The 17,692-nt window shown below is 43.7% G+C and overlaps 1 protein-coding gene across 6 annotated transcripts in view; it reads right to left on the bottom strand.

The window, feature by feature from the left end:
* DENND1A (DENN domain containing 1A) overlaps positions 1–17,692 on the bottom strand; it is a 541,841-nt gene that overhangs the window by 138,492 nt on the left and 385,657 nt on the right. For all 6 annotated transcript variants that reach the window (XM_012532876.3, XM_033427225.2, XM_033427223.2 and 3 more), the window contains one exon: positions 12,362–12,487. In XM_012532876.3, the coding sequence (XP_012388330.2) occupies positions 12,362–12,487 (126 nt within the window). The remainder of the gene's footprint in view (positions 1–12,361; positions 12,488–17,692) is intronic.

Consider the following 17,692-nt stretch of genomic DNA (forward strand, 5'->3'; position numbering starts at 1 on the left):
GCTCCTGGGGAACTGCTATTCCTCCTGCAAGGCACCATCCCAGGTGCATCCTTCCCTGGGAAGCTTGCCTTCAGCATCCAGGCGGAAGAGACTGGTCGTGCCTTTGGATGTTTACCACCTTGTACAACGTTCCACTATAGAAGTTACCACACTTAGCGCAACTCTCTGCTTACCTTCTATCTCTGCCCCTCACGGCCCTTAAGAACAGGACCGAGTCTTACTTGTCAGTGTGCGCTAGCCGGTGCCCTGGGCAGGTGGTCTCCAGGTCAGGTTTGTGGGGGGAACAAGTACACCAGGATTTTAAATACTTGTAACCACTTCCTGCTAAGGTTTGCTTATAATTGACTTAAAATTCATGTTAAATCAGATAAAAGTTCCATTGTTATGATGACCCATAAAAAATTAACCTTATATTAATGTAGCCTTTATTATGATGAAAATAATTGATTTTCTTAAAAATCCTAATATCAATTGAAAAACTACCACCATCAGGAATATTTAGCACCTGGATTAACACTGCTACCAGAAAGCTCGCCACTAGGTGTCAGCCAAGGAAAAGAGGAGGAAGGGCTGTACCTAAAAGTGTTACTTTTTCATCCAATTATCGCCGTAAATATCAAATATTTAAACAATAAAATATTAGGCAACTAAAATTATCTATTAAAGCGATGTTTTTAAGAATATATCTAAAATTTTGAAATTTCCCCTTTGTAAAATTGTTTATAAATGGTTTTAGTTTACCTGTATTTTCAAGAAACATTTGCACAGATTAGAGACATTGACTCCTAAGAGACCAGCTCAGTATTCTTCTGAAATGACCTCAAATTGTACATAACACAGACTATATGGTAATCACCACTGGGGTGAGCGGTCAGAGGAAAGAGCATGGTTGCTAGAATCAGACAGATGGGAGACAGCCAAATCTTGGCTCTGCCACTTCTTAAAAAAGTGACATAACCTTTCCTAGCCTTGGTTTCTCATCAGTAAAATGGGACCACACCACTTCCTCCATATGAGGACTGTAAAAATCAAATAAGGGAACATATATATAAAGAATGTAGCATAGAACAGATGCTTCATATTGTTTTCTTTTTCTTAGTATTTCAAGTCTCAATGATTTATTTAACAAAACTGTATTTCAGCTCCCAAACTACTAAGGACACTGTAACTAGGGACTATTCTAATTTCATTCACTCCACAGAGAGTTATCAAGCACCTTCTATGTACCAGGCTCCGTGCCAGGGATACATGAGTAATCACGACACTCCACTGTGGCTTCCATTCCTTTGTGAAAGGGTAGCATAAGGCTGAGTGTGACTGTCTATTTCTGAGACTATACCCACACCTCATAGAAGATCAGTGTGGATGCATGTCTGAGGGGTTGCGTGGTGGGGGAAGGAAATCTACAATTTTATCCCCTAATCACCATAAATACCATAATGTCCTCCACAGAAAAAACCCACTATCACTCCTCCTTACGTTACTGAACGTCTACTGTGTGCTGGGCGTATAAGAAGGAATAAGACAAAATCTTGTTCTCAAGAAGCTGACAGTCTAGCTATGTATGTGAAGTCATATAACACTGCTTCAGGCTCTAAATTGTCAAATGTTGTAACTGCTTGAAAATGGATCAGAAACGTTTCTTTTTCAGAGTCTCACTGAAAAAGTAAGAGACCCTAAAGCGAGATCATTTGACTTAAAACACTGGTAACAATAACCATATTTCTTTGCCACTGCTTCCGCAGAGATACAGTATTTAAAACTGTATCTGGCGCAGTGGTTAACGCTCCGCGCTCCCGATGCAGGGGGCCTGGGTTCGATCCCTGGTCAGGGAACTAGATCCCACGTGCATGCCACAACTAAGAGTTCGCATGCCGCAACTAAGGAGCCCGCCTGCCACAACTAAGACCTGGCGCAATCAACCAACCAAATAAATAAATATAAAAACTATGTTAACAAAAATAAAACTGCCAGGATGGATTCAGCTTACTCCATTAATATACTCGCCTCGTGTATTTTCCTAACTAGAACTGAATATTTACTGCACGTGGTGATTTCACAGAGGATGATCCTCTCCAGATCCTAACTGCCTGGGGTTAGCTACCATGCAGATGCTGGTTGTGCCCTTGTTTTACATTTACATGTTCACAGTGTGGCGTTTGTGTCATATTCTTCTTCTCATGCTCTAAGATGAAGCTGTGGATGGATGATTTTTTAAAACTAAGCATCTATATTGTGCAACACTGAAATATGACCACCAGTCTTTCTGATGCATAGTATGGGGAAAAAGGGTATTATTCATTCATCTGTTCATCCATTTATTCAACAAACATTTAATGAGCACTTACTAAATATTAGACTATGTAAAGGACACCAAGGAGTACCAAACATGGTCCCATCCTATAGGAACAAAGTAAGAAAGGAGCCAGGATAATTAAATGAGATCAAGTTAAAGCCTGGAATTCCTCCTGGATAGTCTAAGATACACTAGCTGTGTTTTATTTTTCAAGTATTTTAGAACATATGGGGATTTCATTTTGATCATATTCAGTGATGCTCTTTGAAATCATACAGTTAAGCTTGATCATTGTGTTGAAGCGGATTTCCTGCCAGTTCTCATCTTCTCTCACCTAAGGACCGACTTCTTACTTGGGCAGTCTACTTCTAGAACAACAGCTCTTAGTTCAGTGAGCATTCACTGTGGGGCTCAAGGTGCCAGGACTCCCAAACTGTGTTCCCAAGCCACATCAGTGTCCCTGGGAAGTAGACAGTGGAGATTTCATGCCAATATCGAACAAGGGTCATCTCCCAATAGGCAAAAAAGGTTTTGATGAACTAGGAAAAAAGATTCTCAATTATATTTTCTCTTATGCATTTTAGAAATTAATGCATTTCTGACTTTTAAAACCTTGGTACCACCCCTCCCATTTGCCTGTAAGTGCTGGTGAGTAGTAACATGAATGAATAAATATAAAATAAATGCTGAAGGAAATAATTAAATGGGATTTCTTATAAATCCTTTATGCATTATTTGAGATAAAAGCTGAACTTTCATAGTTACTTCAAAAGACAGGAATAAACGGGCCAGAATCTCGTGTTTCCACTGGTTCCAGGTAGCCTGACACCTGCTGAACAACTATGGCCACCACCACTGTTCTAGAATGTGGCAATCTCATCTCCTCCCCTTCCTCCTTTACCTTATTGTCACCGAGGAAAGGTCATCCTCATTTAGTTGAACTCTGCTATCAGCAAAAAGCTACATTATTGCTATTTTTCTCAATAGTCCTACAAGGTAGGCATTATTTCCATTTTACAGATGAGAAAACTGAGACTCAGGTCATCTTCGGGCAGATGACTGAGCCAGGATTAAAACTCAGGTGACTCCAAAGACCACACTCTTTCCATCACACTCAGGAGCCTTCTTAGCCACTCAGAGGCAGAGAGCTACAGTGCTGGTCCCCGGAGCCCTGGTGTTGGGAGCCCATCCCCTTAACCCTGCTTCATTCCCAGGACATGATCTTGACTTGGGATGAACACTGAAATGAGAAAAAATGGTAACCAGTAATTCACCAGCCCCTTCTCTAGTCCACCACATACTCTTGTGTCAATGCATCTATTTAGCTGAGGCCTGTGGGTTTTGGCTATAATACCCTACCTACTTGCCTAAAACAAACTGGGAAATAAGAAAATCTTTCACCAACTCTTCCTACAGAACATTCATGGGTACCTATCCATGCTTCACAAACATACCACTGTCCACTTAAAAACAGCATGGGCTCTGTGTGGAAACAGTTTGGTGGTTCCTCAAAAAGGTAAACATAAAAGTACTATATTACCCAGCAATTCCACTCCTAAGTATATACCCCAAAGAATGGAAACCAGGGATTCAGATACTTGTATAGGAATATTCATAGTGGCATTATTCTGAATAGCCAAAAGGTGAAAACAATCCAGTGTCCATTAACGGAAGAATGCATACACAAAGTGTGGTATATACATACTTATGGTGGAATATTATTCAGCTGTAAAAGGGGATGAAGTTCTGACAGATGCTACAATGTGGATGAACCTTGAAAACATTATGCTAGCTGAAATAAGCCAGACACAGAAGGACAAATGTGATACAATTTCCTTTATATGAAATATCTAGAATAGGCAAATTCAGAGAGACAGAAAGTAGATTAGAGGTTACCAAGGGCTGGTGGAATGGGGGAATTGAGAGTTACTGCTTAACGATTCAGAGTTTCTGTTTGCGGTGATGAAAAATTTTGAAAATACATAGTGATTGGTGGTTGTATAACATTGTGAATGTAATTAATGTCACTGAATTGTAACTTAACAATGGTTAAAATGGCAAATTTTGTGTTATTTATGTTTTACCACAGTTTAAAAAAAGAAGAAAAGCAAGGGCTCTGGAGAGACAGACATGGATTTGACTCCCAGTTCGACTATTGCCAAGCTGTGTGGAGAATCTCAGAGCCAGCCCAGGGGTGTGCATATCACCCCTTCCAGGCTCCATCTAATTTCTCCTTTCCCTTGGTCACTTCCTTATCTCATCTTGTTTTACTGTACATATTGCTTTAAGGTTCCTCAAGTTTTTTCTTTTTTAGCACAAGATAGAGGCACAGACAAATCAGTAATATCCTTTATATGTGTTCTGGGTATACTCTGCTTGCCTCTGTGGAGGGCAGGGAGCGCACACCACGAAGCATTCTTAATTCTTTCCATTTTGAGCTGCTCCTAGGCTGAGTCAACAGAAATCTGCTTCCTAACCATGTTGTGACAAGTTAGCACCCAAAGTCAGGCTCTTGCATGCAGACTTGTATTTCTTCTACTCAGAAGACATCGAAATAAAGCATATCAAAGCTTTATTCACAAAGATGTCTGGTGGAAATATTAATGATAATCTCAAAAAACTGGGAACAATCTAAAGGTCCGACGTGAGAGAGTGTTTACAGAAATTAAGGTAGCTGTACTTGATAGACTATTCTGCAGCCGTGTAAAAAAGCCTAGGATGTAATAATGTTAAATGGAGGAGAAAAAAACTTTAAACTTAGATTTGAAAGCAACTTTGTAAAAGCTTGACATCATGAAAAATAATAAGAATACACAAACTGTAGTTGAGGTAGTTGCGTTAGTTCAGTGGAACTACAGTGTTGTTTTTTCTAGTTTGTACATATTTTTCTACTTCTGTTACACTAAAAACATATAAATACAGTTTGGGTTTTTTTTTTTTTTTTTAAACCATGAGATCAATGGTGTTACTCAACCAGGAGAGAGATATATACAGTATTTTTCTGACCTGCCCCAACATAACCCTGTCCATTCATGCTTGCAAGCCAGGCTATCAATCTGCTTTTATCTTAACTTCTCTCTCTTCAAGGGTTTTGGGTGGATAAATATGACTCAGCAGAATCATGTGACAAATCAGGGGCTGTATGGTGGATGAGGCCAGTGTACCCACAGCTGAATCTGGAAGCCGGGCCTCTTGGGAAGGACTAAGCAAGCAGCACTGGAGGAGCTGGCTGCTGCCTTCACAGCCTCCTTCACGGCACTGATGTTGACTGCCAGTTTCCTGTCCCCACCTCGGCCATCGCTCCCTGTGGGCAGGGCTGGGCTCCATGCATCCTGGGGAAGCCCAGCCAGCACACTGGCCCAGAGAGAGCCACACAAGCTTGTTGAATAAACAACTCTCACAGTGCTCCATCTATACTGGCCTTTCCACAGCTACCGGCACAGAAGAGGATGCATCTTAAAGCACCAATTCCCATCAGTTTTGCTCTTTGATCTAACATTCACCAGGGACCTGCAATGGGCCAAACATGGGAAAAGCACCTTCACAGGCACTGCCTTAAGATGATTCCACCTAGCCATGAGCTATGAAATAAGAAACTATGGACAGAAAAAAGGATGCAATTAAAGCACACAATTCTATTTTTGAAAGTTCTTTAAAACTGAGGGCACTGTGTCTTCCAAGGAGAGGGTGGTGGTTTAGTCTTATTCAGATTTCAAGATGATATAATTTTAAACAAAGGAGTGAGGTAAAGTAAGATTCTTTTTAAAATTCATTCGTTCTCCCTAGGAGGGAGAAAGGGGACTCGAGGCAAATTCAAGACCCACACTGCTATACACATCCTCCCAAAGTTGCAATCTTCTACCCAGCAGAGAAAGGATGCTTGGCCTAGCAATTAAAATCATTTGTCTTTTATCCCCTTCCTGCCAAAAAGGACCCCAGCCCTAACTAGTTAATCCCTAACACACACTGCTACTCCCAGAGTTGCCTGGCAACTGCTAGGAGGCGTGTCAGAGAGCAAGAAAGGCCTAAATAAATGAGCTGGAGCCTGGGCTGTCGCTTGACACGGATAAAGGGGGTTTTTCCAAATGGAGCTGCCTGGCTGCTTGTGGTTCTGTCATTTAAGTGGAGAAGAACAAGTTGGCTTGGCCGATATTGTTAAATACCTTGGGCTTTGCACCTGATATTCTCTGAGTGATTGAAAAATGGGTCACATGCCCTTCTGATTTGCCTACACTCTCCCCTCTGCCAGGCAGGACCAATCTCCAAAGCCTAAAGACAGGGCAGGAGCAATGTGTATGTACTGAACAGGGGTCAAGGGCCAAACCCGGCCCCACACACTTCTCTGTTCTTCCATTTCTTTCACCCATCCTTCCAACCACTGTTCCAAAATACATGCATTGATGCCTCTGCTATGCTATGACCCATGCCCAGCGCTGGAAATGCAGAGAAAGAGTTGTTAACGTGGAACACCAGGAAACCAGAACAAAGGCAGGCGAGAGGGTGGGGTGGAAGAAACCTGGGTTTTTGAGTCAGGCCGACCTGAGTCCGATTCCTGGCCCCTGCTACTTGCCAGGAAGTCAAGGCAACCTCAGCCCCTCTCCCAAATCTGTAACGCGGACAGCAAGGGGCAGTCACGGGGAATTACTGAGACTACGGATGCAAAGCAACTCGGGGTGAAGCCTGTTGGAGGCCGCCGAGCAGGTAGGAGACTCGGCTGTGGTTGGACACCCTGGCGTCTCACTTTCTGATCCTCGGGAGGAATAGGTCACTTGGCCCTGAAGAGAGACCCTACCGGGGAGCCCACAAAGGTCCTCTGGCTCTGGGACAGGCACATGGCAGAAGGCACGGACGGAGAAGAGCAGCCTGGCACCTGGCACCTGGCCGGGCCTCAGCAAGGGGGCCACCTTCCTCTTCTCTTCCAGGCAGGGGAAAGAAAATAAAGCTTGAGACTCCCCAGCCAGCTGCGTTTTAAATTTTTTCCAGTAGGAGAGAAAAAAAAGGCCAAGGAGTTGAAAATCTCAAGCAAGCTCTGGGCCGCGGAGGAGCTGTGGCCCATCTCTGCTTCTTGGGCTGGGGTTGGCTCCTCCTGAGGGGTCCTGCGGGAGCTGAGCAGAAAGGAGCACCGTCGAGTCTGTGATGTTTCCTGTTTTAAAAAACCCAAACCCTGTGACTTTTCAGTGACCCAAGTCCCATGATGGCAGCCGCTGGCCCAGGTGGGAAAAGCCCCCAGGCTGCACTGTGCGGTGCGCCCCGTTGGCACCCTCTGTGCCCACATGCTCCTCCCAGCCCGCCCCTGCAGGCAGTCTTCGTCCTCAGCCACGGACTGTTCTCCACTTGACCTGTCCCAGAGTCTCCCCTCAAGGCTACCAACCACTTCTGGCCACCAGCTTTCTCCTTTACTTTATGAATCGAAGGCCTTAAGTGTACTCGGGTCCTTTGACCCAGTAAAACCACGTTGGGGATGCCGCCAAGGGAAATAATTCAGACCATGGAATGAAGGTTTATATAAAGACGTTCACCACAGTGTGGTTTAAGATGGTGAAAGGTTACTGACAATCAAAAGGACCAGTGCTGGGATAATGTGGTAGGCCTCGGCACTGGTTTCAGATGGCAAGAACCTGATAAAAATCTCTGTGAGTAGGGCCCAGACATCTGCCTTTTTAAGAGCCCCACAGGTGATTCTGATCCACAGCCAGAGTTGAGACCCACTGGGGTCACCTGATGGGAGATGTGCAGCCAATGTTTAAGAAGAGTTTTCAGGGCTTCCCTGGTGGCACAGTGGTTGAGAGTCCGCCTGCCGATGCAGGGGACACGGGTTCGTGCCCCGGTCTGGGAAGATCCCACATGCCGCGGAGCGGCTGGGCCCGTGAGCCATGGCCGCTAAGCCTGCGCGTCCGGAGCCTGTGCTCCGCAACGGGAGAGGCCACAACAGTGAGAGGCCCGCGTACCGCAAAAAAAAAAAAAAAAAAAAAAAAAAAAGAGGAGTTTTTATATGATATGAAAAAATGCTTACGATACACTAAAAGACAAAACTAAATAACAGGGAACTGGATTGCTTTGCCAGGAATATCTCAACTAACTAAAAGTAAAAAATCAAAACCCCAATCCGAAATGAAACAAAAACAACCCCAATCTTCCAACTTATCCCCCCTCCCCCTTGTATATAGAAAAGATAACTAATAAAGACCTACTGTATAGCACAGGGAATTCTACACAATACTCTGTAATGGCCTATATGGGAAGAGAATCTAAAAAGAGTGGATATATGTATATGTATAACTGAGTCACTTTGCTGTACACCTGAAACTAACACAACATTATAAATCAACTATACACCAATAAAAATTTTTAAAAAAAGATGAGGAAAACAGGCTCAAAAACAAACAGACAAAACAAAACAAAATAAAATCCCCCCCCAACCCTAGAACCTTGGTAGAAACATGTTAACATGTTATCTCAACTCCAGATGGTAGGATTATGGGTATTTTCTCATTTCTAGGCCTGTCGCTTTATTTTATTGTTTTAAAAGATTTAATTTAATTTAATTTTTGGCTGCGTTGGGTCTTCATTGCTGCGTGCAGGCTTTCTCTAGTTGTGGCAAGCGGGGGTTACTCTTCGTTGCGGTGCACGGGCTTCTCATTGTGGTGGCTTCTCTTGTCGTGGAGCGCAGGCTCTAGGCGCGTGGGCTTCAGTAGTTGTGGCACGCGGGCTCAGTAGTTGTGGCTTGCGGGCTCTACAGTGCAGGCTCAATAGTTGTTACTGCTCTGTGGCATGTGGGATCTTCCTGGACCAGAGCTTGAACCCGTGTCCCCTGTACTGCAGGTGGATTCTTATCCACTGCGCCACCAGGGAAGTCCATAGTCCTGTTACTTTAAATCTTTTTTTTTTTTTTAAAAACCAAGAGCAGGGTTTTTTTGTTTTTTTGTTTTTTTTAAATAATCAGAGAAACAACTAAAGACAATGTGGCCCCTATCCCCTCAGCACTGTGCTGCCTGTCACCCAAGCAGGCTCACCCAGTCACCGTTCCCCATGCACCACCCCCACCATGTGGCCTGACTCGAAAACCCCTGACCCCTTCTTGAGCTCACATGCACTGTGCAGTCATTATTTTAATTAATCTCACAAACAATCTGGCATTGGAAGTATTGTTATTCCATTTTTTAGATGAGGAAAATTGGCTATAATTAAATCTATGGTTTAAAAACCATCTAGATAACATGGTGAGGCTTGGTCAGAAACTTTCAGGCCCTCTGGCTTCCCTCTTGGCCTTACAGAAAAAAGCCATTCTAGTACAGATAAATCAGACCAAAGCACGACAAGTCTGCCTTATTTCACTGATTCTAAGACACAAATTTCTTCACATTTTAACATCTCTGAAATCTGGATGTCTTACAATTGACGGCATCCTTCAATTATAATTGGCAGCACCCTTTCTTAATGATACATGCAATAGTGGTACATCTTATGATGGAATGACAGCTAAAATTCAATGAAATGTACCATGTTTACAACCAAACTCATCAGCCTATCCTCAAAATGCTACTTTTAATGGCTATATAATATTCTATCATATGGATATACTTTAATTTACTTAACCAGTTGTTTATCATTATGGACACTTAGTCCATTCCATGTTTTTATCATTATAAATCTGCTACTGGGGACACCTTTACTTCAAGCTTCCCCTTTTTCTACTATGGGCATCATCATTCTCTTCCTGATCCAAATCTTGGGAGATATTTTGACATTTCTTGCCCCTCATCTCCCATATTTTTTCTATTTCTAGACTCATCTAGTCATTTCTTCTTCATGTTACCTTTTCCTGGTGTAACCACTGGAGGGCTTTCTTCTGAGTTCCCCAGCCGTCCCCCAGTCTCTGCTTCCAGTTTCCTTTTCAGTCCAGCACTGGATTACTGGTCAAACATGACTTCAGTCACACCTCATCTCTGCCCACACTCCTAGCCTACCATCCAAGGCTCTGTCAAATCCGGCTCCAACATTTCCTGCAGCCCCATCTCCCCACCCAAACCCATGACTCCAGACAAAGGAGCCATGAAGGGTTCTGCCTCCAAGCCTTTGCTCACTCAGATAACCCCATGCCCACCACAGGAAGGGATGCTGCTGTCTTTCTTTTTCCAAGTTTCAGCTTTCCTATGAGAGGTTCTATGGCTCACTAGCTCCTTATAACCATCTGGAAATGCAGAATGATAGGTATGCTTATTCTCATTTCACAGTGAAGAAGCTGAAGTTTAGAGAGATTAAGTGCCCAAGTACAGAGCCAGGCTTTAAAGTCCAGGACTTCCATCCTTAAATCCGATGCCTTTGAGAGCCAAGTGCAAGTACAACCATAAACTTCTCTGGAGGAGCAACTTTTGCCCGGATCATACACCCAGCAATATGTACCAGACTCAGCAGCCTCTGGATTCTAGACGTATACATGACAACAGTGATGTCATTGTAAGAGTGGAAATACTTCATGTCTATCAGTTCCCAGCAGCCTAAGGAAAGGACTGGGCCAGTTGTCCCATTCTCACTTTAAAGATGGGAAGAAGACAGAATTTTCCTTGAATTATACCAGCTCTCAAAACAGCACTGAACCTGACTGGTTTGGATGGGCCCAAGGTCAGGACAAAGAATCAGAGCCATCTGTCTTGGAGACAAGCAGGATGTGAGAAACTTGCTTTAAGCTGAAGGGCTTTTTAGGACCTAAGGGAAGTATTTCTTAGGAAGCAAAGAGAGTGCATCCCTTCTATTATGTGACCATGACATTGCCTGAAGCTGAGGCAGCCTAGCGAGTCAGGCCCAAGTGTTGGATGGAAGACAGGGAACAAGGTGGCATTAGGCTGCTGCTCCCTGAGCAGCCACTGCCCCAGCCACTTCACAGAGCATGCGCCCTGGGTGAAGGGAAAACAAGGTGTTTGTTATCACTCTGTGCTTCACTTACACACGCAATGGAGTCATAATAGTGAAAAAGTACTTAGCAAGGTATAACTGTGGCTTATGAGGAAGCATGGTCAAGATTCACTGTCAGAGTCTGCACATGAAATGCACTGCCTGATATCTACTCATCTTCTGTCATTTAATCTAATAAAATGCTATGGGTTAAAACAAAAACAAACATCCTGACCTACAGGCAGTGCGACCTGGGCTGGTCCCTCACAGCCACTGTGACTAGGCTGAGTGTGACTGCCATCTCCGCCTGTTCAGGATGAATGGAGCTCCGTGCTCCCTAGAGAAAAGGGCTGTCAGCAAGGTCCCCTCCAATGTCCTCTCCTATGCAGCGACCCAGGTCCCTGGGCCAATTTCTCCATTCTCCTTGGCCAAGAGCCTACGAGGAGGCGGATATCCGATGACAGCTTCTCACTGAAGCTGGGAGAGCTGGTAGCTTCTTTGGTTTTAGGGATGACCTGGTGTCTTCATATCCACACTATAACTAATCACCTCACGGATGAGGCAACAGAGGCTCAGAAAGGTTGAAGGGCCATGGAGGCAGAAGACATTTTTCCCCAGTCCTCAGTATACTTTGTAGTCAATACATCAAGACCACTCTGGGAACATCTAAGAAGTGAGCTCCCTGGATGCCTTGCTTTCTCAAGTGTGGAGTAGAGGTCCCCGTGCAGGAAAAGGGCGTTGAGGCACAGTGGGAAAGCATGGGCACTGGGCCGACCTACCTGGCCCCTCCACTGGTCAGCAAGTCGTTGCTTCTGTGAGCCTTGGTTTCCCCATTTGTCAAGTGGAGATGATCACTGCTACCTCACAGGCTTACTGGACTCCTCAGTGAGAGCAGGTGTGTGTGCAGTGCTGAGCACTGTGACCCACAGAGGGTGCTACTGACCAGGGAGGGGAGGGGCCCTAACATTCACAGGAGCAGAGAGTGCTTCACACAGGGCAGCTCGGCTTCCTTGTGCTAAGAGGTAGCTCGAGGGGAGGCCACTCCCCCAGCCCTCCAATACACACACACACACACACACAACCTCTTTTGGTGAATTCAACAACCAGATGAATAGCAGGTTTCCTGTGGCCCTGACCAAACATGGATTCATGACATACCAAGAAGCTACTCACCGGCTCTATTTTCAGAGCGTTTCGGTAGCTGCCGAAGAAAGCGGCCTGGGCCTTGAGGAAGGCTCTGGCCACACCATCGCCAGTTGTTGTGGAGACCTTCTTCAGCCGGTTCTTCAGTGAAGAGATCTGGTGACACAAAGGAGAGAGAGGCTGAGGGCAGGGTCGGAGGAGGATGGCTGGCTACACCCAGCACACACAGAGCTCTAGAGAACCCCCAGGATGGGGATGGATTTGACACATCAACTGCTGGGAGAACAAACACACATTCAGTATTGGGGCAGGTTTTTGAAATTTAAATAAATCTTGCTCCTATTAGGGAGTATCTAATAAAAACAAAAACAAAACCACTTTCTAAGCAGTTTCAATGTGCCAGGTTAATTGCTTTCACATAAATTTTCTTACTTCTTTCAACAATCCTGTAGAAAAGGGATTGTGCTCCCATCTTACAAGGGTGAAACAGTCTCAGAGAGGTTATATTACATGCCTAGTAACAAACCCAAGAAGTGACCAAGTTGGAATAGTAATTGAAGTCTTATAATCTGAGCCCAAACTACACAAATTTTTTAGTTCCAATTCCATTTCCTCTTCAGATTACTTACAAATATTAGAAATAAATGGCTTATTTATAACAGATTATAATATACCTCATACTCAAATATGTATTTATTAAATGTACTATAAATTATATATTTATTAAATATATATAAAGTATATATAATATGTATAATATATTATTATAAACCTCATATTCTAAAGGAATAGTCATTATATAGACTTACAGAAACACACTTATATAGCTTACAGATATGCACCCAACAGATTAAAACAAAATAGACAAGAAAGTCATGGCAAAGCAAAAAGGGAAACATGAGAAGTTGTGAGATTCTTTGGGTCCAAAGCAGTTGCACACATGAACACAAAATTTCCTGAAAGTGAGAATGAAAAGAGATTTTTTCCTATGAGTCCTCAACGCAGGAAAGATTGTGTGACATGACGGTTGTTGCCCTCAACGTCAGAGACTACATTAAGCTTCCTGGTCTGTTTCCAATATGCCATCCATCTCAGGAAGCCATATTGCACAACTTCTGGGCACACCACTCACACTATGTTCCATGTGAAAAGTGTCCCTGGAATTGTGCAACTTGGTAGCCTTGAGTCAATGGTGATACAATGGTGAGCAAAACCAGACAAGGGTCCTCCCCTCATTAAACTTATATTCTCGTGAAGAAAATACCAATACATATGACATTGCTACCATGACAAGCCTGTGACAGAGCTCACCAAGGAGGTCAAGGAAGGCTTCCCAGAGAGAAACAGGCTTAGACTGAGATCTGAAGGATGAGCTGAAGTAATTAACTTGCAAAGAGGGGAAGGAACAGTGTACCAAACACGGGGATCAGCATTTGCAAAGACACTGTAGTGAGGAGGAGTTCAGAGACTAGGGAGGACTGTGGCTTCAGTGGAGAGAATGGAGAATATGGCTTAAAATGAGGATAGAGGGAAAGGCAGGGGTAAAGAGCTGTGAATACATTACGAAATTTTTTCCTTCATTTTGAGATAAAGGTAAAGCTAATGACTGTTTTTAAGCATGTAGGTGACATATGAAGAGAACATTTCAGAAATCTATATGGGGCTTAGATATAGGACTACCTAACGGGCCTGACATTATTTAAGGATAAAATTTAGGGTAAAATTTAAAGATGAAATAGGAAATTAGATGCAGGTGGTCCATGAATCATCTACAAATTTTTAATATGAATGAGTAATGATCATTTTTCTGGGTATAGGCTGTATAGCTATCCTCAGGTTCCTAAAGGTGCCTGTGAACCTAAAAATATTAAGAATCTGGGATGGATTACATATACTCTTTTTTTTTTTTTTTTGCGGTATGCGGGCCTCTCACTGTTGTGGCCTCTCCCGTTGCGGAGCACAGGCTCCGGACGTGCAGGCTCAGAGGCCATGGCTCATGGGCCCAGCCGCTCCATGGCATGTGGGATCTTCCCGGACCGGGGCACGAACCCGTGTCCCCTGCATCGGTAGGTGGACTCTCAACCACTGCGCCACCAGGGAAGCCCGGATTACATATACTCTTGAAATGCTCCATGGACATTATTTCTTATTACCAAGCTTCTGATAAGGGGTTTGTAATAGCTTAAGATATAGTTTACATATCATAAAATTCATTCATTTAAAATCTATAATTCAGTAGTTTTAGTATAGTGACAATGTTGTAGAACTATCACTATAATCTAATTCCAGAACACTTTCATCACCCCAAAAAGAAAACCCATCTTACTGGCAGGTACTTCTCACTCCCCACTAATCCTCACCCTCCTCCCTCACCCCAGTCCTAGGTAACCACTGACCCACTTTCTGTCTCTATGAATCTGCCTATTCTGACATTTCTTACAAGTGGAACCCTACAACAGGTGGTCTTTTTTGTGACTGGCTTCTTTCACTTAGCCTACTGCTCATTATAAACATGTTTCATCCACATTGTAGCACTTATTAGTACTTCCTTCTTTTCCACAGTTGAATAATATTTCATCCTATGGAAAGACCACATTTTATCTCTTCATCAGCTTCATTATTAATAATATTAATTAATAATAATAATTAACGCTGCTAAAAACATTCATGTATAAGCTTTTATGTGGAGACAGCAGAGATTCTGAGGCAAGAAACCGAATGGCAAGAATCCTCTGTTGCCAGGTCTTTTAAAATAAAAAGAATCCGTGTTTACTGAGTGTAGGGGAAGAAATCCTGTGCTGCTGCTCAAGGGGCGTGCCACATGCTTGGACAATCTAGTGAGTGAAGGTGGGATGATCTACTTCTTGGCTAAGTCAGAAGGGATGGGAACATGCGTTGAGGGGGCGGCCACCCCATCTCCACTCAGACGTGGGCCAAGGAAAACAATTTTCCTCTGGAAGCAGCCTGGAGTCTGTCATGACACCTGGGTAGAAATATTCAGTTTATCGTGACCCCCCCCGCCCCCCGATTCTGGCACACATGCGCCCCAGCACCACAGTGGTGAGAGCTCACGAGAAGCAGCACAGGCCACTCAGTGCCCTGGCAGTCTGTCATGAACCTCCAACTTGAAATAGCAATGTGAAAAAGAAATATGCTTTATTAAAATGTTAAAAATATTGCCCACTTCCCACCCTCCAAATAATAAAAGTCCTGCCTTTCCCGGGACGAGGGTGACATTTCCATCCTTTGAAACAGTACAAGCCGGTGTCTCTCTTTTGTCTCCTCAAAGCCCTTGGGCCACCTGTGCCGCAGATTATTCCTCACTTAACCTTCCTTGGCCTTTTGCTTTCGTTCGGGAGGTGTTTAATTACCTTGGACTCACAAGGCTGCACTTCAGGTGAGCCTCTCCTAATGGCCTCATTACCATTTTACACAAAGAAGTCGTAGCTGATTGTAACTAAGCAAATAGGAGTGTGTGCCTTCCGGCCTGCCCCAGCTGCTCGGAAACCAGCCAAGTGGTCCTGGGCTCCTGGTGCCCCTGTGACCACTCAGGCCAAGACTCCTGAAGACCTCTCCTCACCCTACAACAAGGAGAAGCTTTTGTCAGCACTTCAAACTTTGAAACTTCAAGTATATACACAACTGATAACTGGTGATAGCATACTGTCCTTTAAATACAAGTGAGGAAGGAAAATCTAAGGCTTAAATAACCCACAGTCATACATCTAAAACCCAACTTGCTCTGAGTGCTCCTGGGGGTGCTGGTCAAGTCATTAACATCAGGGATCATCAGGCATAATTTGGGGGGACAGAAAAGCCAGCAAGGGTGGTTTCCTCCTTTATCGAGGTATCAGGAGGGAGATAGAAAACAAAGGGAAGAGAGTACAAAATTGAACTTGTCAGCATCTTAACTTCCCTCCTCCTCCTCTTTTCCCATCTTGGATACCACAGCATCATCCAGCCAGTCTCCTAGGCTAGATTCAGATGTTAGATTCCATTCTTCTCCTTCCCTTCCTACGACCATTCTCCACATCTGAACACCCTCCTGCCAATATATCCTGAATCTCTCAGTGCCCATGACCTTGGCCCTGTGCTGCTCAGCTCTACCCATCTTCTCTGGCCCAGATCAGTGGAGTAGTTTCCCAGATCAGATGGGCTCTCTGTCTTTAGTTTTCCTTCAACGCCATCTACCCATAGCTGTCCCAGTATTCTTGGAAATATATGAATCTGATCTCTATCAAAATCCTTCAGTGCCCCCACCCTTGGCCATCACCACCTGCAGGAATACATCCCAACTCCTCCGAGTAGTCCGTGACGCTTTCCTCAGCTGGCCTCGCTTCCCTTGGCCCCCCGTAATGGGTATTTGATTGATACTGAATTGCTATCTAGAAGCATATACTACCCTCCAGCCCAAACACATGCTGACAACTCAGATGGAGTTGTCCCTTGTCCCTTTCTGTCCTACTTGTGAACATCTATTTACCCTTTGAAAGACCATCCAAGTGTCCATGAGTAGGGGCCTATTAAGTAAATTATACCACATCCTTGAAATATTGCATAGCTGCTAAAAAAAAAAAAAAAAGTGGCAGTACTCTGTGAACTAACATGAAAAGATGTCCACAAACTACACCCAAATGGGGAGAAAACACAAGTTACAGAGCAATATATATAACATGAATCATTTAAAAAAATATATATGTATAAAAATCATTTATATATATACGTAGTAAGAATCTAAAATGCCACGTATCAAACTTTAACCACGTAGGGATGCTTTCACTTTCTATTTTATGCACTTCTGATTGTTTTGATTATGCTTTATAAAAAAACATGTTACTTTTATAATAAAGAATTTAAATGAGGTATTTTTCTTTAATAGTCAAATTAAACATTGCCTTGGGTTAAAGGAGAGAGGGAATCCAAATGTCCCCTCCTTTGTGAAGCATTCCCTGACCACTAAGACAGGCTTAATGACGCCCAGCCTGGGCCCCCTTGGACTGCGAGTTGTCAGTGAATTGTAGTGTCTACTACCTTTCCTGCTAGACTGTGAGTTCCTAGAAGGGCCAGCAGTGGTCCAGCAGTACTTGGCCCAGTGTCATCATTCAGCACTTTTTGCTAAATAAAGGAACAGATGAGCGAGTGTTCTGACATCTTAAAAGGCATTTCCAATGGCCGAGCCTCCGTGCTTGGAGGAAAGTCTAGGATTACATTCTTCAGTGAATGATCATTGGAAGAAACGGTCTCAGTTGGGAAGGATTGGGGGAGAAATTGATACTCATCCATTTCCCTTTTGCAGAGGGTCATCACTAAGATGCAACCAAAACTGCAAGGAAAATGAAGCTCTGGTGGCTGAATGAATTA

This window comes from Orcinus orca, chromosome 6, assembly GCF_937001465.1.
Source record: "Orcinus orca chromosome 6, mOrcOrc1.1, whole genome shotgun sequence".
Taxonomy (NCBI): domain Eukaryota; kingdom Metazoa; phylum Chordata; class Mammalia; order Artiodactyla; family Delphinidae; genus Orcinus; species Orcinus orca.